The sequence below is a fragment of the Danio aesculapii genome, chromosome 12, assembly GCF_903798145.1.
Source record: "Danio aesculapii chromosome 12, fDanAes4.1, whole genome shotgun sequence".
Classification (NCBI taxonomy): Eukaryota; Metazoa; Chordata; class Actinopteri; order Cypriniformes; family Danionidae; genus Danio; species Danio aesculapii.
In genome coordinates this window covers 26,345,525-26,370,823 of record NC_079446.1, presented here as the reverse complement: position 1 = coordinate 26,370,823, position 25,299 = coordinate 26,345,525, and the positions used below count along the sequence as shown (strand labels likewise).

Sequence of the window (25,299 nt, the reverse complement as noted above, 5' to 3'; positions counted from 1 at the left end):
CGGACGTCCATAAAGAGCTCATGAGTAGTTAAGAATGGGTTACTGATGATATTCCCCTTCAAGTAAAGTCATGATATAATTATACATTAACATGTAATGAGTTCATCATGGTTAAATTAAGCATAATCTAATGTGATAATGCATTATTTAACAAACAATCATGTACTGACAAGTAATTAAGGGAGCCGTTATGCACACATGAACTAATGTGACTCATGTTGTAGTTAAAGTTCATGATTAGCGTATGGCTAAACTTATCATTCATTCATAATAAAGGTATTTTATATGTGTGTGTGTGTTTATACGTGCGCATGTGTGAACAATTAGCTTATTTTTGTTATGCACCCCAGCAATAACTTTATTCAGTTTGCTGTAAATTTAAGTAGTGTGCATCATTCAATTCTCGCATAATAATATCACCCATCAATGCCTACTTACAGCTCAGTTATGGTGGCGTTGGTCAATCCGAGAAAAGCATTACTGGGAATCCTCTCTATGTGCATGTTATCTTGTAGATCACTGTAATATAGATATGATATATATTTATTAATACATATTTTCAGATAGAAATATGCATTAAGATATTGACTTAAATGAAAATTACAATAGAAATTCAAGAGCAGCAGAGTTGATCTTGGAGAAATCCGGCAGGATTTTAAGACCAGTATTTGAGATAATCCTGGAGGAACACACACGCACACACACACACACACATACACACACACAAAAACACCGCACACACAGAGGGAGACAAGATTGATGAATGCAATACGTCAGAAAGACATTCGTATTTTGTCTTTGCATCTGCAGCCTTTGTTTCCTGTGAGAAACATTTGATCTGGATATTGACCTGTGTTTGGGTCATTCTGCTTTTACTGAGGTCTTTCAGGACTCTTAACATAACTCAGTGCTAGGCTGAAACTCATGTGGGAATATACTCCCTTTAAACTGCTGAACCACATCATGAAACCCTGATGATTCAGAGTGTACTAGACAAGAGTGATGAAAACTCACAGATATCGCAGCTTTGGAAGTCTCCAGAAGGCATCTTTATGCATCACAAGATTTTTGGATTTTGTTATAGTTCTGTCAGAAAGATGCATTGACATTTCAGTTCATTTGGAAGCTTCATTTTAAACAGTCAAACTCATATTAGAGTATTAGCAAACTACATGTAGTTGCAAAGTTACTTGTAGACTGTCTGTTGGAGGACTCTGAAAAATGTGTTAGCAGATATTAAGCAGACAGTATATTGTTTACTACAAATATTTGATTACATTTTTCACATAATATACTTTTTTATATTATTTATAGTATCATATATACTCTAAAAGACAAATAAATTATGTTGGTAAGAATACGGCTGAGTTTATTTTGAAGTGCCGTGCAGCTACATACATTTCCTCCAGTTCTGTCAGGTTAAAGAAGGCAAAGGCTTCGATTCGCTCGAGAGCCCCGTTCTCGGACACCACTCTGAGGAGAAAAATAATCATACAGCCAAAAAATAAGATGTATAAAACTTTAGAAAACTGTTTGCAATGGAATAAACTGATTGCCATGATGCAAAATGCACAATTTGTTAGACTGAGGTGTATCGAGGCAAATCAAATAACTATGTTGATTAAAATAAACAAAATGGAGTTACGCTTGATTTGAATGGCTCTTTTGATGCTTACTTTGATTTTGAAGTAACTTCGCAATTGCATGTCAACCAGGGGTGAGCAGTATTTTAATAAATAGTATTTAAAATATGTATTTAGCAATTTTCTGACTCAAAAATAAACAATGTTGTTTGTAAATATAATAGAGCTGGAGAAAAAATGTTTGAATTCGATTCTGTTTTGATTCTGAGATTTTTAAAATACGTAGCTATTCTCTCGAATTGATTCTGAGATTATTTTTAACAGCAGATGATGCCCTTTTTAACAATACACTAAAATGCTCACGAGACAATGCGTTTGGCTGAGTAAATTATTTATATCACAAGATTGATGTAAACTAGCTAATTCTGAACACATTTGTAATTCCCTAATCCTTTCCTAACTTCATTAATGATTATTTTAGGTTCAAGTGGTTTTTGTAAGGATCTCTGTCAGCAGGTGGTGCTTCTAGAACAGCTCAAAGCAGCATTTCCCTGGTTACTTTCTGCTATAAACAAATTCACTGCGTTGGTAATATCCCACAACAGAGAACTTCTAAGACGAAAATTGTATCTGTAATCTCTCCTGAAGAGAATAGGTTTCCCTTATAGATAAATCATCCTCAAGTCTCATGATCAGCGCTGGTACTGTTGTATGGTTAAATCAGCATTGCTGTCAATAAATGAGACAAGGCAAGTTCTGTATGAGACAGATCAAATGGGCCCAATTTATGTAATGTCCCAGCTTATATGGGATGGTTAACAACCATACATACCAAACCGTATTACAATAAATTTGCCAAGACAAGAAAATGTTGCTTTAAATCCTATTAACTAACGCAGTATCATTTTTAACATTTTATATTAAATTTATATGAACTTCATTTTATAACACAATAGTGGAGTTCAATGCTGAATACCCCAGTCGAGCTGCTCCTGCCTTTACCTTGATTTGCTCACAGATGACTTGTGCGTTATCTTCTATCTGTCAAGTGACAATATTTGCATTTTAAAAGTCTGATTTATTTACCACATTTAACTGAAACATTTAATTTTAGTTGGCTTTTTTGTAGCTCAACAATAAAACAAAGAACCAAAAGGTTGCGTTAAATTTAAAATGACATGCTTTAAATTTGAAATACACACAAAATTATGTAAAAATGTTTGCCAAAGTGCCAGAATATTAAAGTAAACACTTAAAGGTGCTGTATGTAAGTTTTTGACTCTTCTAAAGCATAAAAATACCATAATATGTTTGCAGATATTTAAGAAACACGCACAGTGAACATTTTTGTTTATCTGAAAAGCAATGCTCAAGTCAGTTTTCTGCTTTGAAAATGTGCATTACGTGCTGGAACGCTGTCTTTGTTTTGGTTCTTTTAACCTGCCCAATGCCACTTTAGCCAATTATATTTCAGAACCTTGGGTTGCCTTGGTGGAAAACAGTGTATTTCATTCATTCGTTCAAAAAGGCTTTCAAAGCATGTGTCCGTGACCGAAATGTAACCTCTGGAGACTGTAGCAGTCTCCGATATGAGACGCAGATTCATAGTTCCACATGAGGTTATAAATTAGCAAATAATTTAAATATTATGGATGTAAAAGCCATTTTAAGACATTTAAGCACAGAATATGCACGAAATGGTAAGGTTTAGGATCTAATTAATACATATTAAACTTCCCTAACATTATGGTGTGATTGAGGTGATCATGTCAAGTTTTCTGTTGTTCAGCTGCAAAAAATAGAAGCCGTTTCTAAAATAGAAATTCCAGGTGTTGGTTAGGACAAAAACTCCTTTTAATACAAGAAATATTCCTTCTATTGTGTGCCCTTGCTTTTACTTAGAACACAATTTAAATCAGCTTTTAGGCTCGATTGTCAGGCACACTCCTGTTGGTCTTCAATCTGGCAACCTGTGCTTGTGCATGGTTTGATCCAGGAATGCAATACCTAGTTCATCCACTGGGAGTCAAACTTACATACTGCACCTTTAATTAATGTCATTCATGTCTCAAGTAAACATAAGCAGGGTTACACGATATACTGTATTACTGTCTTAAAGTGACAGTATACCTGTTCATTTCTATACTTGTTGGGTTGTTGTAACCCACTTGGTCAGAACAAACCCAACCGTTGAGTTCAAAAGTGTCATTCAAATTGAAAGAGTTGAAAGTAATGATCAAAATGGTACATTTTGCAGTTAGTTTGAGGAATTTGAAAGCTATACTGACGTTCTCTGTGGTTCATTTTAAGTCGAGGTCAGACTCTGTGTTGTCAAGTAAATGCATAAACTCTCAGAGCTGCTTAATAGTTGAATTAGGTTTAATACTAATTGAATCGTTCAGTTTCCAACTTCTTTCAACCCCTAAATGAAATCCAAATAAATAAATAAATAACTGTATGTGTATCAGGGCTTACAGTAAAATAATTTGACATGCAATTGCAAAGCTTTTTACAGTGAACAAATGTCTAAAAGAGACATGAACCTAAAAGTATTACCTAAAATAGGATGCATTTAAAATGAAATGAACTTCTCTTATAATATAGATTTACATTTGTCAAATTTTCCCTTAGGTTTTGCAGTATTTCCCTGTGATACATATCTCAGTGTTTGGGTCACTGTTAAACATCACGTTCCATATCAAAGTCTAAACAAATTCAATCAAGACTAAATATCATGTGTTTATATGCGCTTTTGGATTAAGTCAAAACTTTGGCAACAGCAAAAGACAGATTGGAGCATTCAGCAGCAGTTCAATATTTTATGAATGTTTGATTGAATGTTTTCTTTCAGTAGCCTATATACACTTTCATGTTTCAATAGTAAACAACTCAGTGTCCTTCGTTTTTTTTTTTTTATTTACACTTACATTCTCTTCAGCTCGTGTAGTTCAGACAAGGCTGCTCGGCGAAACACGCTGATCTGAGTCAGTTTGATCTCCCTGCGTAAAATTAGATAGAAGAGATGTGATTCATCATCCAGCAATTCATTTTCACCAGTGTGTAACAGTTATAAATATCACAGCCTGTTCAGAGGTGAATACTGTATTATGAGCAAATTACACAGAAAAAGCTGGCATGGCTGTTTCAGGTGTGACTGATTCATTTTGCATTTATCGGATCACCATTTTGACTCTTAATTTACATCTTGTATTAACATTTTATTTTTACAAGTTGACAATGCTACAACCGCAAATCAGAAAAAGTTGCAACAGTAAGATGTAAACAAAAAATAAAGTAGTGATTTCCAAATGTACTTTTTTAGACATCTTTTCAATTTTGTAAAAATTCATAAAATTCACATTATAGCCATATAGACTCTTGTTTGTCCCACTTAAATACCATTAATGCATATCTGACTAACCCCATAAAGACTGTGTCTGTTCCTCGTATTATTAGATCAAAAAATAAACATACCGTGTGCTTCAGAAATAATCTATTAAAAATCAAACCACGGTAAAAACGGTAAAAAGTGAAAGTATCAAAACAACAAATTTCGTAAAGCTCGGTCTCCTAAGCATCAGGTCACTAGCACCTAAAGCACTTATCATAAATGAAATCATAACAGATAACAACCTTAATGCACTCTGTCTCACTGAAACCTGGCTGAAACAAAATGATTATATTAGTTTAAAAGAAGCAACTCCTCCAGATTCTTATATAAACATGAGGCTCGTCAAACTGGTCATGGTGGCGGAGTTGCATAAATCTTTAGTAATATTCTTAATGTTAATCAGAGAAACTGACTTATGTTTAACTCCTTTGAAGTATTAGCGCTTAATGTTATGCTTCCGGACACTATGCAAAAACCTATGTTATCGCTAGCTTTAATCACCATATATAGACCCCCAGGACCCTATGTCGATTTTCTAAAAGAGTTTTCTGATTTTATTTCTGACTTAATAGTTAAAACTGATAAATTACTAATTGTAGGAGACTTTAACATCCACATAGATGATGCTAACGATCCATTAGGCCTCGCGTTTATGGATTTACTACATTCACTTGGGATAAAGCAAAATGTTGTTGGTCCAACCCATCGCCTAAAGCATACTTTAGATCTAATTCTGTCTTATGGAATTGAGGTCATTGATGTAGACATTATACCACAAAGTGATGATATTACAGACCACTACCTCTTACTATATAAGCTGTGTTTACCTGAAATTAGCAGATCCGTTCCGATATATCGCCCTAGTAGAACTATCGTTCCGTCCACCAAAGATGAATTCACAAATAACTTCCCTGATCTTTCTTTATTTTGAAATGCACCCGCAAACGCAAATGACCTTGATGTAGTAACCAGCAGTATGGATGCCATCTTTACTAGCACACTAAATACTGTGGGACACATCAAACTTAAAAAGGCTATAGAGAATAAAACTACACCATGGTATAATAGTCATACCCGCGCTCTCAATACAGTAACCCGTGCCCTGGAACGTAAATGGAAAAAACTAATTTAGAAGTTTTTAGAATTGCGTACAAAGACAGTATGTCCAGCTATAGGAGGGCTCTAAAATCTGCCAGGGTCGAGCACCTCTGCAAACTGATAGAAAATAATCATAACAATCCTAGATTCTTATTTACACCATTGCTAAATTAACAAATAATCGGTCATCTTTGGAACAAAATGTTCCACCGCAAATTGTGATGACTTCATGAATTTTTTCAGTGATAAAATAGAAAGCTTTAGACAGAAAATTGAAGATGTTAAACTTTCTGCACCACCTTATACTCCAGATCCAGTAAACATTTTACTGAATCAAAATAATCTACAGTGCTTCAAAATCATAGAACAGGAAGAGCTAGATAAAATTATAAATAGCTCTAAACCAGCTATGTGTATGTTGAACCCAATTCCAACAAAATTACTGAAAGAATTGCTACCTGTTATAGGAGAACCTCTTCTTAACGTTATCAACTCTTCTTTATCTTTAGGCCATGTTCCAAATCCTTATAAGCTAGCTGTTATTAAGCCTATTATTAAGAAACCACAACTGGACCCCAGCAACTTAGCTAATTATAGGCCTATTTCAAATCTTCCATTTATATCTAAAATACTAGAAAAAGTTGTTTCTACCCAATTATGCTCCTTTCTGCAGACGAACAATGTTTTTGAAGTGTTTCAGTCAGGTTTCAGAGCTCATTACAGCACAGAAACCGCATTAGTGAAAATAACCAATAATCTACTCTTAGCTGCTGACCAAGGGTGCATCTATTAGTTTTACTCGATCTTAGTGCCACATTTGACACTATTGACCACAGTATCCTCATAAATCACTTAAATTCTATAGATGTCTAGGGACAGGTTCTACAATGGTTTAAGTCATACTTAGCTGACCTTGAACAGTTTGTGAATATTAATGGACAGCCTTCACAAGTCAGCCCAGTAAAGTATGGGGTGCCTCAAGGATCAGTTCTAGGCCCTATGCTTTTACAATATACATGCTACCCCTGGGAGACATTATTAGAAGACATGGGATCAGCTTTCACTGTTATGCAGATGATACTCAATTATATATTTCAACTAAACCTGATGAGATGTCTAAACTGTCTAAGCTAACTGAGTGTATTAAAGATGTTAAAAATTGGATGACCAACCATTATCTTCTCTTAAACTCAGACAAAACAGAATTATTACTTATTGGGCCAAAATCCTGTACACAGCAGATTTTGCAACTCGATCTACAATTAGAGGGATACAAAGTTAGTGTTAGCTCTACTATAAAAGATCTGGGTGTCATATTAGACAGCAAATTAACTTTTGAAAATCATATATCCCATGTCACAAAAACTGCCTTCTTTCATCTGAGAAATATTGCTAAGTTATGAAGTATGCTATCCATCTCAGATGCAGAAAAGCTAATCCATGCTTTTATGACTTCTAGGCTGGGCTACTGTAATGCTCTGTTTTCTGGCTGTCCAGCATCGTCTATTAACAAACTTCAGCAAGTACAAAATGCAGCTGCCAGAGTTCTTACCAGGTCTAGAAAATTTGATCACATCACCCCAATTTTATCCTCCTTACACTGGCTGCCTGTTAAGTTTCGTATTGAATTTAAAATATTGCTGCTTACCTATAAAGCTTTAAATAATCTAGCTCCTGTTTATCTAACCAACCTTCTGTCTTGCTACAATCCAACTCGCTCTTTAAGATCTCAAAGCTATCACTTAGCTTTTTGATACATGAATGTGCTCCACACCGGTTTCTGCATCTGTTTGTATACACTGTGAACAGTAGCTATGCTAATTATTCTCTTTATTCTCCATTTCCACTTGGGGATACTCATCCCGAGGCCCTCAGACTATGCAGAGTCACTAATTCAATCCAAGACCAACGACGAGATGATCCCAAGGCTTCCATGTCCTGGACCAGGCCGTATCCTGAGCAGCTGCTGTGGTGGTCATGGAGGAGTGAAGAGCATGAGACTGATTCCTGTGACGCTCCAGGGACAGACGAGTTTTCGCTGAGGTCCAGCTTCCAGCCTCCACCGCTGAAACTGCAGCTCTGCATAAGACCTTTGGCCAGCGGAGAAATTGAAATGGTCATGCCCAACTGAGTCTGGTTTCTCTCTAGGTTTTTTTTTCTTCACTTTTGTCAACTGGTGAATTTTTTTTTTCACTAGCTTGCATGGTTTGGGATCGGTAGAGCTGCTCATCGATGGATTTGCTCTTCAGTGTTTGGACTCTCAGTAGTGATTATTAAACCACACTGAACTGAGCTAAACTGAACTTAAACACTAAAACTTAACAACACTGTTCCAATTTACTATAAACAAATAGTAGCTTTGGAGGAAGAGAATACAGAAACTTGACTGGCCTGCCTGCAGTCCTGACCTGTCTCCAATAGAAAATGTGGGGTGCATTTTGAAGCGAAAATGTGTCAACGAAGTGCCCCTTGCCGTTTCCCACCTTAAGACTTGTTTGCAAGAAGAATGGGACAACATTACACCTAAAACACTTCATCACTTAGTGTCTTCAGTCCCTGAAGAAATGGCAACATTACAAAGTGGTAAATGCTTTACTGTTCCAACGTTTTTGAAATGTGTTGCAAGAACTAAAATTGGAAAACGTATTTATTTTGAAAAAACAAAACAATAAAAAATTATGATGAACACATTAAATAATGTTTGTTGTATTGTCTGCAATGGATACAAGTCAAAGTAAACCACTACTTTCTTTTTTTATTTGCGTTTTCCATTCTGTGCCAACTTTTTCTGATTTGGGGTTGTTTTGTACATAAAGATGCACAGAAAATGGGGTATCAGTAATTCAGTCAGTAAATAAATTTCTTTGTCAGCAGGTATAATTATGCTATAGTCCACATCCTAAAACATTTGAGTTAAAGTAGATATGAAATCTTACTCCAGTAGAAATATCCACCTAGAATGTGCTACAGCAGCAAAGAAGACACTTGGCCATTCATTTGTGTAATTTAAACATTGTTATGTATCCTATTCAGACAGTAATATAAATGAAGATATTTCCACATTCAAGAAGTTTATCCAAGGCTCATAAAAATATAACACAGCTTATACAATTGCTCAACTGATACACTGTACTCAACTACAATTGTAATTTTTACAATATATTTATTTCACAGCATCTGACTTAAATATGATTTTCATTTACAATAATAAATCCTAAAATTCGGGCAGCACCGTGGCTCGGTGGTTAGCACTGTCGCCTTACAGCAAGAAGGTCGCTGGTTTAAATCCCAGTTGGCATTTCTGTGTGGAGTTTGCATGTTCCCTCTTGGGTTTTCTCCAGGTGCTGCAGTTTTCCCCACAGTCCAAAGACATGCTATAAGTGAACTTATTAAACTAAATTGGCCGTAGTGTATGAGTGTGTGTGCGAATGAGTGTATGGATGTTCCTCAATCCTGGGTTGCGGCTGGAAGGGCATCCACTGCATAAAACATATGCTGGAATAGTTGGTGATTCATTCCACTGTGGTAACCTCTGATAAATAAGAAACTAAGCTGAAGGAAAATGAATGAATCCTAAAATTAAGCATTAGCGAATTTGAGTTCGTAATCAAAGACTCACTCTGACCAGATCATTTGAATCAGAGAATCACTAAATGGAAACTCACCCTAACTGGCAGGGTGTTCCATTCGCAAGTGGTTCTCATGTCATATCCTTTCAAAGAGTTTAACTTCCAGAGTGACAGCTTCACAATGCGTTAGGGCATAGGCATGAGCCCTTCTGAATGTAAGGAACATTCATGTTTTGACCCTAAACAACTTCCCTGTGCATAGTCTCATGGGGGCCTAAAGTGTCAATGAGTTGTACCCTTTGAAATCTTTAATTCTGAAGGGCTTTTGAAGTGGACAGTTTTGAGTTCCACAGTTTGGAGTGACAGTTCAATATAGCGGCTATGACAGGTTTCATTCTAAAGTGCGCTTGAGAGGGCAGATATATGTCAATTGAAATGAACCATTTGTATTAGGGCTGTGCAATAAGATGACATATATTGTGTGTACAAAATAAAGTGGCTATTGTTTCATATTGTGCCATATATATATATATATATATATATATATATATATATATATATATATATATATATATATATATATATATATATATATATATATATATATATATATTTTTTTTTTTTGGTAGTGGTAGTGTCATAAATAACATTGTTTATGTTATACTTTTTCATAATATATTACATGCCATTATAAGACAGACTGAAACATGAATAACAGCATTGTGAAAACATTGCTATCTTAAAAGTACAATATTTACATCTTGCATTTTCATTCATTAATTTTCTTTTCAGCTTAGTCTCTTTATTAATCAGGGGTCGCCACAGCAGAATGAACCACTAACTTATTCAGCATATTTTTTACACAGCGGATGCCCTTCCAGCCACAATCCAGTGCAGGGAAAATCTTGCATTTTACTTAGCAATATATTTTATTTTAATGTTGGACCTATAATTATTAGTTTTTGAAAAGTCTTTTATATTTTATATTATAAAGTCTTTTATTTTTTTATATTTTATAATAATTTTTTTAAATATATTTCTAAACAAAACATTTGCCCTGAAGTTCTAAATAAAGTGAGAAATATGATCATATATGCATGAGTACATTTCTGAGTACACACTTTAAAATGTAAAAAAAGAAATAGTCTTTACATGTGGTCAGTATAAACTGTAAATTGATTTAATTAATACAGAATCAATACAGAAATGGTACTTTTTGTCATATTGCTCATCCCTAATTTGAATATGTGAATTATTAACTCAAGATTTACTTTGGTCAGATCATTTAACTTCATGAATTACTAACTAGAAATTCACTCTGATCAGATCAATTGAATTAGTGAATCTTTAACTAGAGACTCACCCTAACTGAATTATATGAATCAGGGAATCATTAAATAGAGACCCACCCTGACTGGATCATTTGAATAAGTAAATCATTAAAGACTCAAGGGGGTCACACACCAGAAGCGACACGCAGCGGCATGTATTTTAGATTTCTAAACATAGGTTTCTATAAGGGTACACACACCGGCACCGCAAGTCGGCAGCTGTCTGCGGTGCCCAGCCACGACACAGAACACTGTTTATATTTCTGCCGCTCCATCTAAATACTTTCATTTTAAGTATCATGCAAATGTGCGCGTCTGGTGTGCGATACTTCCAACTGTGTGCGCACTGTTGCGACGCCGAGCGGAGCTACCAGTATGTAACCTGCTTCACTCTGACCAGATTATTGAATTAGGGATTTGTTTACAAGAGACTTACTCTGACTGGATCATATGAATCAGAGAATCATTAACTGGAGATTTATGCTGCGTCCCAATTCATATATTTTTACTACGCCCTATAAGTATGTACTTTTTTGTGAAGGAAAAATATATACTTTTAAAAGTGTAACAGAAGAGTATGCAAGCTTTGGGACATACTACTTCCTCGTTAACAGATGCTATGTTGCTTAGTTATGAGCCCTGTCAATCAACCACACATCATCCATATTTTTGTCGTATTTAATTTCCTACCTTATTGGAGAAGCAGCAACAGGTTAATCTCCCATTCGCGAGTTTTTCATGCTGAGAAATCTCTTCAGGTCTTTGAATAATGCATTTAGACGTTAATGTCCAAACACGTCTTTATAGAAGGTCAGTATTGTTGTTGCAGAGGAAATATAACACAGACAACGCAATTTGAATATTTTCCAGTGGGCTAGATATTAATTAACTGTCATACAAACATCTTTACCGAAGCCTCTCTACTTGACGGTTGGTCTGGCGCGTCCATCGTGTTTGTAGTTTATTTAAACTTTTCACCCAAGTTTGTAGTTCTAATTGAATTCACTCCCAACATACAGTGTACTGTAGCAATATCAGTGGTTAGAGTAGGCTATGGACGGTTCTACACTTAACATTTGGACCGGAAATAGTAATCCATCCGACAGACACTTTTCAACATACTACTATTTGGGACATACTAATTCTATTTTCAAATATTATTTATTACGGATAGTATGTGAATTGAGACGCAGCATAACTCTTATTCGACCATTTGAATCAGTGACTCATTAACTTGAAGCTCATCCTGACTGGATCATTTGAATCAGTGAATCTTTAGCTGGATGCTTACTCTGACAGGTCCGTTTGAATAATAAATAACCAGCGACTTGCTCTGACTTTGTTTCTACCAATGAGATGCTAGATTTTTTTTTTCTTTCAGACAACAAAGCAGTTTAATGCAGCAAAAACATAATCACAAATTCATACATTGTAAATTGAAAATGTACAATAGCATGTGAAGGGAGTATTAATTCTAGATGGAAGCAGAAATATTTCTCCAGTTTGATGATTTGTAATTACAAAGAATACTCATCAAATCTGAATAGAAACAGGGTCTAATTTAGTAAGTAAACTAGTAAAACATATGGCCAGCTATTTCCTGTAATTAAAACACTAACAGATTACAGATTTACTCCATAAAAAGCACAAAAACACTGATTGCCTTTCATGGCAGTTCATGATTTTTATAGTTTTTGATAAATTGTTAATCTTGAATTAATGTTTACTGTTTTCCTAGAAATCCTTACAAATAAGATTGTATGAATTTACATATTTCTTCTCTTAAGATCAGTCTGAGTGAGATTTAGAGTATCAGAGCGTGTTCATGCTCTAAAAAAACACTCTTTCCAAGTGTATCTGTGAGCTCATCCTCTAATATCTTCTCCTTGCACTTTAAATGTCTAATAGTTTCTTCTGAAAGTATGAGCAGAATGAGTCATTGCAGAAAGTAGGTCATTCCAGATGTGAAATGTTATGAGAAATGGAAGCGCATTAACCAGTAGCCTATTTACAGACGACTGCAATTGATCTGTACGCTGTCAGGCTTTTTTTGTGTGTGCAATTCTTGCTGTACGCCGTCATTAGTGTCTATGTGTTTTCCCTGTGGACATTCATTCCTGTAATCCCACAGAAACACACATGCAGTTACACAAAACAAGCTGGACATGATGCCTTGAAGAGCAGAGAAAAGAATATGATGCTGTAACATGAGATCGTGTTGGATATACAGATATTAAAAAAATGATTCATATCTATCCATCCATCCATCCATCCATCCATCCATCCATCCATCCATCCATCCATCCATCCATCCATCCATCCATCCATCCATCCATCCATCCATCCATCTATCTATCTATCCATCTATCTATCTATCTATCTATGTCAGTCCGTCCGTCCGTCCATCCATCCATCCATGTCTGTCTGTCTGTCTGTCCGTCCGTCCGTCCGTCCGTCCGTCCGTCCGTCCGTCCGTCCGTCCGTCCGTCCGTCCGTCCGTCCGTCCTCCATCCATCCATCCATCCATCCATCCATCCATCCATCCATCCATCCATCCATCCATCCATCCATCCATCCATCCATCCATCCATCCATCCATCCATCTATCTATCTATCTATCTATCTATCTATCTATCTATCTATCTATCTATCTATCTGTTACTTCGAACAAAGTTACCCTAAAAATTAAACAAAATAGTTTATTTCCACTACACTAAACATTTTTTTTTTCAGAAAAAATCTCTTATTTGTAAATATTGAAATGCAACCTTTTCTTTTTGCTAAGAAGTTTCACAATCTGTTCAAATTGTTACTTGCAATTTTTTTGCAATAATTTTAAATTACATTTATGTGAAAATTGATTTAAAACCATAAAACTAAATTTATTTGTTTTATTTGTTAAAATAAATGTAAACTTAAAAATAAAACTAATAAAACTACATAGAAAAAGAATCAAACTAATAAAAATAACAAATAGCAAACAACTTATGTTGATAAAATAAAACACAATAAAAATAAGTAAAATAAAATAACAACAACTACAAAGTAAAAAATCGATTGCCTTAATAAATTTACCAACAATTGTTTAGTTTGCAGTTTTTCTCAGTCGCTTTGGTGCATTTCTCACAACACTATTACATTTGCACAACAGTTAGTACAAACTGCAAAACCTAGTTGATAACCTGCAAAAGCGCGCCACTTGCTCAAAATGCATGGCTCATTCCTCAAAAGCAAGTATCCATGTCAATGCAAGTGTTAGTGTCATCAGGATACAAAATCCTGACACCATTGTTTATGAACAAGATAGTCAAATGGCTTTGTCATGTTTTCATTATGACAGTTTACTCTGTAAAAAATGCTGGGTTCCACACAATTCATTCCTGTTGTTGTTAACTTAATACTTTTAACAATTTTATGTGGATTGAACATAAAAAAATTAAGTTGTCCCAATGAAATCTTAAGAATTGTGTTGATTAAGCTTATTTTAATTAGGTAGTTTGAACAAGCAAAAAAAAAAAAAGAAATATATATATTTTTGAGCATACTCTGTAAATTTTTTTCCAATGAAAAAAAGTCTGATTTTGGTGACACTTCCTGAAAATGCTCAAGACAGCACTATATACTATTTGCACAGCCATTTGAAAACTACAGTAAAGTTAGACATCACTGCATTCAGTGAGGTATCTGAGTACAAGACACTGAATATGCATGTTTCACATGTTTATGCTGTTTACAATTCTAATTTATTCACAGCATTGTGCAAAAGAATAAACACACCCTTATTTACAACAAACATAAACAAACAATAGTGCAGTACGTATTGGAACTGAACCTACAACATACATAGGTCTGTAAATCATTCATGAAGTTGTTTAATTTAGAAGACATTTTCAGGAAAAAAAAGATTTTAAAATTATTTTGACGACTAGTTCAACATTTTTGTATGTAATGACTCAAGTAATGAAATGAGGACTATACTTTTTATATGAAATGACTATTCAGCATTCACAAGTTTAGTTAATTTTGACTGACATGACATAAGCAAATGATAATATTATAAGACAGCAGAGAGTTGTATGAAAGCAATTGATGCATGTCCAGAAGCATTTGCAATTTGGTGGAAGGAATGAGAAACTGATACTATAATGTGCACAGATGTCTAATTGTTTTGAGAAATGCATTACCTGTTGTGCAAATGTAAATAGTGTTGTGAGAAATGCACCAAAGCCACTGAGAAAAACTGTGACGTGAAGTACTAAAATCCAATAAAACAAATCAAAAGAGTTATTAAGATAAACTGAAGTTGTAAAATAAAAAATATACTAAAATATATTATATAATATTTCAGCCAGTCTCCAATTAAATAATTAATTTAGACATATTTCAATTAAACAAATATAATAATAATAATAATAATATCAAAAGCTAACAACAACTTTGCTAAAGCACAGAAATAGTCAAAGAGGAGACTAGGGCTGCACAATAGGTCAATTACTATATCTAAATACTGTTAGAAAACTATAAAACACTGTTTATTTCAATTGTATCTTTTTTTTATTGTTTTTATCTATGCTTGTAGATTATATTTATTACATTTTAAGCATAATTCACTCACTTACAGGATCCTCCCAATCAATCTAACATTATAAATACTTTCTAAATAGATGTAAGTCATCTGGTGAAATTATACTCAATATATATCGCAGAATAACAAAATATCGCAATGTTAGATTTTTTCAATATCGTGCAGCCTTAGAAGAGACATTTGACTTGATATTTTTGGTAATAAAGAAAGTTGAATCTGTATAACTTGAACAATTGCTGTGCTCTACAAGAGTGCACTGTCCTGCAGTGCTAAGCAGAAAGTCTGGTATGCTGAACAATGGAAAAATACAGAAACCTAAGGAAATGAATCCAAGAAATAAACCCAACTTTTAACAATAACCTGCTTGAGAAGCCAGCGATGGTTTCCGTTATCATTCATTTATATTTCAGGGATGATTGGTTGAAATGCATTGACTGAAAAAATGAATGGCTTCATGCAATATATGAGAAACAGCTGAGATAAAAACACACTCCTCTGTGTCAGACAGAGAGTTCCTGATATCCTTGAAGTTACGGAAAATATTCTGCCACTCTAAACAGAAAGAGGGCTTCTTGTCAATCACATTCTCTCTAAACCACAATAAAAAACTCTGCACTGTGAAAATGTATATGATCAATTAGTCCTGACAGCAAATGTTTTAGGTCATTGTAACGTATTAAACTAAGTTAAATGAGTTCTAACTTAATTTTATGTTACGCAAGCTGTTTTAAGCAAGTCAGTTTAACATAATATAAGTTCAATGGACTCATAAGGTTCATTTGATGCAGCTTAAAATTTTAAGGCAATCAGGATTTTTTTTTACAGTGTGGGAAACGATGTCACTGAGATTTGATGTTTTTTAATTAGTATGTCAAGCTATTGATTATTAAATATTACTTTCATTACTACATAACTTGAAGAGCATTTTTATTTTATTTTATTATTTTGGCATCACATAAAAAAAATTAAGAAAAAATTACAATGTCATGATTAAATGCTACTATATGAAATTAATGAATGCAATATGTGGAACATTTCCATATTTAATTCTGTATTACAATATAATAAAAAAAAATCTAATATGTTTATTGGAAGCATAAATCAGTCTAATCAGTTTTAATTTAAACTGATTAAAGGTTACTTTGTAAATTGTTAAAATGGCATATAAACGAATAAATTCAATACGTTTGCATAATTTATTGTGTAATTTAAAAGTAACTTACAATGTTTTTGTACATAAACCACATTCACCTTCATATATTTCTTTTGTAAATGAAAACAAAATGAGCCTAAATCATTATAATCAGATTTATACACCTACAAGCTTGCTTTTAAATAGCCTTATTTTTGCATTATTTGATATATTAATATCCCATATATCATAAAACGATGAAATGTAAAATGTTAAATAAAATATAATGCATGCAAATTTGTTTATATCATTTTGCAATTTTTATATAAAACATTTCATGGAAACTTTCAATCATATTTTTAATGATGAGTGATTATTATTTATGTGTTTACATGTTTATGCTTGTATTTGACCATAGACAGCAGTTTTATTGCTATTACATAATAAAGTAACACTTTCCAACAAGGTTGTATTACTTAATGTTAGTTAATGTATTTATTAACATGAACAAAAATATACTATACATTTATTAATGCATTTATTCATTTTTGTTAATGTTAGTTAAGGAAAATTAAGTCGTTCAATGTTAGTACTCAGGGTAACACTTTATTTTGATGGTCCATTTGAGTATTAGTAGACTGTCTGCTTAATATCTGTTGATACTGCTCCTTCAACAGACATTTAACTGACTATAAGAAACATTGCAAGTACATGTCACACTAACCCTAACCCCAACCCTAACCTGTCTACTTATAACCTAATGAGAATGGGTTGGCATGTAGATGCAATGTAACTTAAATTCAACAAACGGACCATCAAAATAAAGTGTGACCGTACTAACTACAGTGCATTACCTAATCTTAACAAGCATGAACTTGGATTTTAATAATGGATTATTTATATAAAACAATGATTGATAAATGCTAAACATGAATTGCTTGTTCTTAGTTTATGTTAGTAAACACATTGTCTTAAAATTACATTAAATTAAGTGTATATTAACATTAATTTTACATTTACATTGCATAACTTTAAATATACATTTACTAATAAATTGTAAAGTGTGACCCATATTCCATTTAGCTTTTAATTAAAAATTAAAAATAAATTTAATTTAATTTAATTAAAAGTAAATACCCCAACAAATTATCCCAAGAATAAAAAAGGGAATAAAAAAATAATGACATAAAAATTTAAAATAAAATAAGAAAAATAATACATAATGCATAAATAAAAAGAGTACTGCCATCATTTTCAGGAGATACACATAAAGTGACATTGTGTTAGAATATTACCTCTTTTTACATTAAAGTTAGGTTAAATAACCTCAAAGTGTACACATCTAAATATCTTGTAATACTTTTCATTCAGTCATTTTTTTCCATTACATAGACCTGTTTAAGTCTCTGAATCCATTGAGTCACAATTGGAGGACCTTCTTTCATCCTATGTACTGTTATCATTTGTTTTGCAACCAGTAATAATATCCACAGAACAAATCTTGTTTCTTCATTAAACATTTCTTTGGGCAGTGCTCCCAAAAGCACACAAATGGATCGAAGTGTATTAATATCTTATCTACCTCATTCTATAAAATTCTTGAATTTTATGGCAGTGACAAAAAAATGTCGCTAGGATCTCATATTTTACCACATTTTATCCAACACAAAGCAACAGATGGTCTTTTTACATAATGTAGAGATTACAAAAGGAGTATTAAAGTACCTGTTGTTTACTTTCAAATCAAATTCTTTCCATTACTTGTTATTATTATTATTATTATTATTATTATTATTATTATTAATTGTAAAAATAAATTATTATTAATAATAGTAGTGGTAGTAATAGTAGTGAAGGCAACATTTCACATTTTTAAATTATTCATATTTCTAAGTTATTCATCTATTTATTTTTATTATTTCAATTATTTTCTATATATTTTCATATTAATTCATTTTATTTAATAAAAAACATTTAAACATCAGTTTTAGTTACCCTAACACAATAATGACAACATGCCCTCATATTACATACTGACAATCTAGATGTCCCAGTACATCTATTTCAAAAGTATTTAAGTTTGTACTCACACAAACGTGGTATTTGTGGGTATTCTTCTTGGCATCTCATGCACCTTGTTGCCCACACAGAAGAAAGAGCGAGTGGATCCATTGAAAGTACATAACTGAGATCCAGCAAGTGTGTCTTCAGTGTTTGCCAAGGAGCAGCCAAGAATAAAGCACAGCATCATTGACAACACCATCCTGAGGCCTGCCGCGGGACGTCCTGAGTAAGCTGCTGTTGTTCAGGTGAGGCTCTTGATTCTGCTTTTTTTCCTCTGCCTGTATTGGTGTGTTTTTGTGAAGCTTCTGGGAGGCTGATCTTTTTTTCAGAGAGGCTGGTCAAAGCTCTGCACCACAGCCAGCAAGACCTTGAGAGAAAGGCCTTCTGATAACAAACAAATGTTTTGTTCATTCCTCCCCTTCAGTCCTCAGTTCTCTCCTCTTCTCATCCTTTTTTTTTTCCTTCAGAAAGTCAATGCGGTCCTCCCCATCTGTACTAATAACTCCAAAAGTCTCAAAAACAAAACAGATTGCTGTAGTGATATTCATTGTGAAGCTACTTTTTTTATTCAGTTCAGTTTATTTGTTTACAGGGGCAATGCAAATCAATAAACATTACTGTAAAATGTGCCAGAATTAGCCAAGAATGTCTGTTTTTCATCTGTAGATCCTTGACAGAATGTTAAATAGTAACACCTAAAAATAGAAACAAAGCATAACAACGCAAAATACACTATCATAAAACAAACACAAGTAAAACTGGTAAACATTGATTTCTATCTATTCTATCTATTTTCCAATTTTTAATGTACACTCTACAAAAACGTTGGGTTGTTTTAATTCAAATTTGCTTTAAATAACAAAATAAACACACAAAAACTATGATTAGGTGTTTATAAACTAAATGTGATGCATGTTTTACCCATTTAGATTACCCATTTAGATTAAAACTCAGGAATTTTAAAGTGCATAAATTGGAATGAGTTTAAGATGAGTGGAAGCACGTTACATGAGTTCTAGTCATTAGTTGGCATGTTAGTGCTGGTCTCCGTCAGGGAATGAACTGAGCTGTTTAGTCTTAAAATCTTTGTTTGAGTCTGACATGTGTGAGGTTGATAGTAGTGGACTGTGTGTTCAGACGCTGACACAAAACACACACACACGTACACACACTCTCACTCTTAGCAAGCAAGCATTTCAACGCTCTTTTATGAAAAGTACTGGTAAACAGCATTTTAAGAAAACAGAAAAATATGAGCATGAAAAATGTGTGTTAAATGGGTACACTCAAAAAATGCCTGTTTGGACGAAAGGCCAAAACAGAGAAAATGATGTATTTTTAAAAGAAACTAGTGTGGACATATACTGTGAAAGAATTTTTTTTACAATCAGAATCAGAATCAGAAAGAGCTTTATTGCCAGGTATGTTCACACATACGAGGAATTTGTTTTCGTGACAAAGCTTCTACAGTGCAACAGGATTACAGAGACAGGACAAAAAACAGATAATAAATATATTTAAAAAAAAAATAGAAGTAGTGAGTGCAAATATACAGATTTACAAGTGTATGTACATGTTTATTACTATATACAACGTTATATGTGCAGCTGTTATGTGCAAAACAATTTCATAAGGAACATTTTTGTCTCACTGTTAAGATGCTTTAGTGGAATTAAACAGTTATATGGATGTTAAAAGATCTTCATGAAACATGTATAGTGTAGTTCATCTAAAAATGTATCACTGAATGAGTTTCTTTGTTTTGTGAAACAAATCTTCACGTTTTAAATATCACTTTCTGAGTGAAATTTTCTAGGGATCCACTGGAATAGAAATTTTGGTAATGCTTTAGTTTAGATCACAATTTAACCACTGGCTTAAAAAAACTACTTGTTTAAAAAAAAAAAAGACAAATAAACGGACCCAACTCTAAGGGTTCTTAAAAGTTATTTTATTTGTCAAGTGTTTTATTTACGTTACGTCCTTGACCCTAGACCAGGGTCGTAACAAATTATTAAGATATGAACTGTTCATTAGTAGTTATAAAGCATGATCTTATTCTGCATTATCATCTACCCAAAACCTAAACCCAACTTCTACCTTACTAACTATTAATAAACAGCTAATTAGTAGTTTATTAATTGAGTAGTGTTAGTTAATGGATTGTTTATACCGTGAATTGTGACCTAAACTAAAGTGTTACCCACAAAATAGAACAAATACAGCAGACAACTGATCTAATTTAAAACTGTAACTGCAAAAAAAGAAAAAGGAAACAGGGAACCATTTACGTTTGTCTTTCTTCAAAGTAATTGTAGAGCTGTGTGTCGGTGTAGTTCCTGAATATCATTAAAATAAGCTATGCTAATCAATTTGAAATTATGTTTTAGACTTGTATAAGTAAGAATTACTGTAGATTTGTTATTTATGGAGATATATATTTTCTCTGTAAATTATTCAGTGATATCTACAGTACTTAAGAGAACCCTAAATTAATAATGTGGTACTATAATCTCCTGTCTCTGGTACTAATACATTTTGTGTTTTGTATGAAATAAACCATGGATATGATAAAACTAGCTTTACAGATCTAATTAGCAAGCAGCCTTAGCAACAAGACTTAAATGTACTGTCAAAAGTAAAAGAGCTGTTTAATTATTTATTGAACATGCTATTTGAGCTATGTTTATGTCAGTCACCTTTAATGCAATTATTTAAAAAAAAAATAAAATTGCTGTTAGTTTCAATAGTATCCGGATGCAGCCGTTTTGATGCAAGCTAAGATTGCATCGCCCAGGGATGCAATGTCAGACACAATGCACTCAATGGAGCTAGTGACGTCACTGTGAGAGGTAGGGTTAGGGATGGGGTTAGGTGAGTGCATTAAAAAGCATTGCATGCAGCTCAGATTGGATATGCGCCGAGTCTGCAACTCTTGTTAATTTAGACATGTAATTTACTAATTTTCTTTGTTTTCTTCAGTAGAACATTAAAAAATAGTTTTTGCATAAAATGATGCATAAAACACAAGTAAAAAGCTCATGCCACTTTGAGAGTAAAAACACACATGACCATGGCTCTTGACAACAATGATGTCTTATGAGAGTAAATGATCAATCTGAGCAAGAAACTAAATATTATCATCAACGTTAACAGCTTCTGCAAATAGTCCTGAATGTGTTTACAACTGTCTGGAATGCAAGCTTCCTCCTTAATCATGAATGCAAGGTTACAAACTCGCACGTGATTAGATATTATTTGTTTACTACAGAAAGGGAGTATGTGTGCATTGTTCACCAAAATAGCACTATACTTGTGCTTACCCTGGATATAGCAACTACAAAAATGCATATAACAATTAAAGCGACCAAAAATGATCATGGTTATCACTATTATTATGTTTTTGTCTAAATGAACGAAAAATATCACAGACTTTGCACAAGTCATTTCACAAGTCGTTGCTCCAAGTTCTGCATCTGAAATTAACAAACCACGTACAATTTGCAGCCGAATGCAATTTTATGACAAACAACATAAGCATGGATCCCTGCAGTATGAACTTGTTTACTTATGTTTGTATTATTTCAGGTGGTTCGTTTTGCTGTGGTGATCCCTGGTAAATAAGGGACTAAGCTCAAGAAAAATCAATGTATAATTTCATGTGAATAGATTTTTTTTTTAATATTAAAAAAACAAAAACATTATGTCTAAATCAAGGTATTGTTTAATAATAAAATAAAAAAACACACAAAGATCAATTTTTACGATGTTTGTCACAAAATTGCATAAAGCAGTTTTATAAAAGCCAAAAAGCGTTGTGTGATTTGATGAAAATATCTAACTTGTGATTTTTCTGACTGATCTTGTGATTTGATTTGAGATTATTTCAATATTGTACAGAACACACTTTTAATGAATGGAATACCACATAACCTACCTCATTGCAAATATGTGCCCAGGACTACATTTTTAAGAACCAATAAATATGTGCCCAGGACTACGTTGTCTTGCAGTTTTTTTTTTTACAAATCCACTAGAGCGTGCCATGTACATTTCTGCAAATATTTGTTTGTTCTACTTGTGCCTGTCTGTGAGAAAAGCTGGTCGGTTTGATGTTGTGCATAATATATCAGCTTGATATCGACTGACCCAACCGATAGTGTTTACAAAAGCAAATTAGAAGAGAAAAGCCATTGTGGCTGCGCGCTTTTACAATGAACTCATGCTGCTTTTTCATTTTGGCTGGTTTTTAGAACTGTCCTTTGCCAGACCTGAACCCTGCTTTGCTCCACCTCCCAAGTCTGGCACCTTTCGTGGTGAGCTAGTTCAACACATAAAATGCAGCCTTATGTACCCGTGAGCACATATGGGAATCGACGGTGTACAGCCATTTTAATATTTCCTCAGAGATGTTCAATAGGATTTAGATCTGGGCTCTGGCTGGACCACTCAAGGACATTCACCGAGTTGTGGTGAAGCCACTCCATTGATATTTTGGTGGTGTGCTTTGGGTCATTGTCCTGCTGGAAGATGAACCATCACCCCAGTCTGAGGTCAAGAGCACTCTGAAGCAGGTTTTCATTCAGGATGTCTCTGTACATTGCTGCATTCATCTTTCCCTCTATCCTGACTAGTCTTTCAGTTCGTGCTGCTGAAAAACATCCCCTCAGCATGTTGCTACCACCACCATGCTTCACTGTAGGGATGGTATTAGCCTGGTGATGAGCGGTGCCTGGTTTTCTCTAAACATAATGCCTGGCATTCACTCCAAAGAGTTCAATTTTAGTCTCATCAGACCAGATAATTTTGTTTCCTTCAGTCCTTCAGATTCCTTTTGGCAAATTCCAATACTAAGGAGTGCCTTCCGTCTGGCCACTGTACAATACAGGCCTAATTGGTGGATTGCTGAACAGATGGTTGAACTTCTGTTAGGTTCTCCTCTCTTCACAGAAGAACGCTGGAGCTCAGACAGAGTGACCATCGGGTTATTGATCACCTCCTTGACTAAGACCCTTCTCCCCCGCTTACTCAGCTTAGATGGCCGGCCAGCTCTAGGAAGAGTCCTGGTGGTTCCAAACATCTTCCTCTTATAGATGATGGAGGCCACTGTGCTCATTGGAACTTTCAGAGCAGCAGAGAATTTTCTGTAACCTTCCCCAGCCTTGTGCCTTGAGACAATCCTGTCTCCGAAGTTTACAGACAATTCCTTTGTCTTCATACTTGGTTTGTGCTTTGACATGCACTGTCAACCCTGAGATCTTATATAGACAGGTGTATGTCTTTTCAAATCATGTTTAATCAACTGAATTTACCACAGGTGAGCTCCAGTTAAGCTGCTGAAACATCTCAAGAATGATCAGTGAAAACAAAATTTACCTGAGCTCAATTTAGAGCTTCATGGCAATGGCTGTGAATACTTATGTACATGTGATTTTTTAGGTTTTTTATTTTTAATAAATTTGCAACAATTAAAAAAAATCACATTGTCATTATGGGGTATTGTGGGTAGAATTTTGAGTAAATGAATGAATTTAATCCATGTTGGAATAAGGCTGTAACACAAAAAATGTGGAAAAAGTGAAGCGCTATGAATCCTTTCTGAATGCACTGTATATTTACTGTTTACTCTTACTGTCAGGGACTATTTTTTTCCGGCGGATGGCTTTTTGCTTACTTTACTAAATATTACATTATGTGGCATTCCTCTTTACCTCTAATCTATATTTTCACAACTTGGCTATAGCTCAGAAAAAACAAAAACAAAACTTGTATTGGAAAAGAAAAATCAATGTTGAGTTTTAATTGATGTGCACCGTTCGTTGCTGTTAAAAAGCGCTGTGAAAACTATGCTGGAATTCAGCCGTGCCACAGAGCTTTATAAAACGCTTGAAAAAAGCCAATAACCTTGAGGTGTAGTTAGTAGGGGAAAGGCATTTTTCACTCCATGTTATTTTCTAAAATTCCATTTCTTTGGGCGAAATGTAGAATTCAAAGACAAATGCGCACAAATCAATGTTGATTTTTTTTTCAAATGTGGTTCCCTTTGAGCACAAGTTTGATAATGACTATGAAATTTTAATTTAAGATGTAATTCCCCGGGTATAGCTGAAGCTTTAGATGCTTTTGAACGCATGCAGTTTTGTAATGCTGCAATAATTAGAAACCAAAGTGAAGCAAAGTGAATATTTAGGTCAATTCCTGTTTCATTACTATACGGAGTCCCATAAGCGAGAGTGAGGGAATGAGGGAAATGAGTCTGTCGCCGCTGAATCTGTTTGAAATACGTAATTAAACCCTCTCAGCAACATTCTTCTTTTACCTTGATGATGAGGACGCTGAAGGTGCTAAAAATAGCTGTGCAAGTTTGGCAATCAGAGGACTGTTCCTGTCTTATCGAGCCCAGGTGAAAACACAACACAGAGAAAAGCAAACTGTACATCTACTGTAATGCCAGATCAAGATCAGCAGCATACAAGAAAATATGTGCAACATACTTGAATATCTTTGTGTTCAATGCAATAATAATTGATATCTGTATAAATATTA

The 25,299-nt window shown here is 34.0% G+C and overlaps 1 protein-coding gene across 1 annotated transcript in view; it reads right to left on the bottom strand.

Moving 5' to 3' along the window:
* fshr (follicle stimulating hormone receptor) overlaps positions 1–18,952 on the bottom strand; it is a 29,656-nt gene extending 10,704 nt beyond the window's left edge. The window contains exons 1-6 of the mRNA XM_056469329.1: positions 18,780–18,952; positions 4,511–4,582; positions 1,399–1,473; positions 1,015–1,086; positions 605–679; positions 439–519 (exon numbers count right to left, since the gene is read on the bottom strand). Coding sequence (XP_056325304.1) covers positions 439–519; positions 605–679; positions 1,015–1,086; positions 1,399–1,473; positions 4,511–4,582; positions 18,780–18,952 — 548 coding nt within the window. The remainder of the gene's footprint in view (positions 1–438; positions 520–604; positions 680–1,014; positions 1,087–1,398; positions 1,474–4,510; positions 4,583–18,779) is intronic.
* Between the last annotated feature and the right edge of the window lie 6,347 nt (positions 18,953–25,299).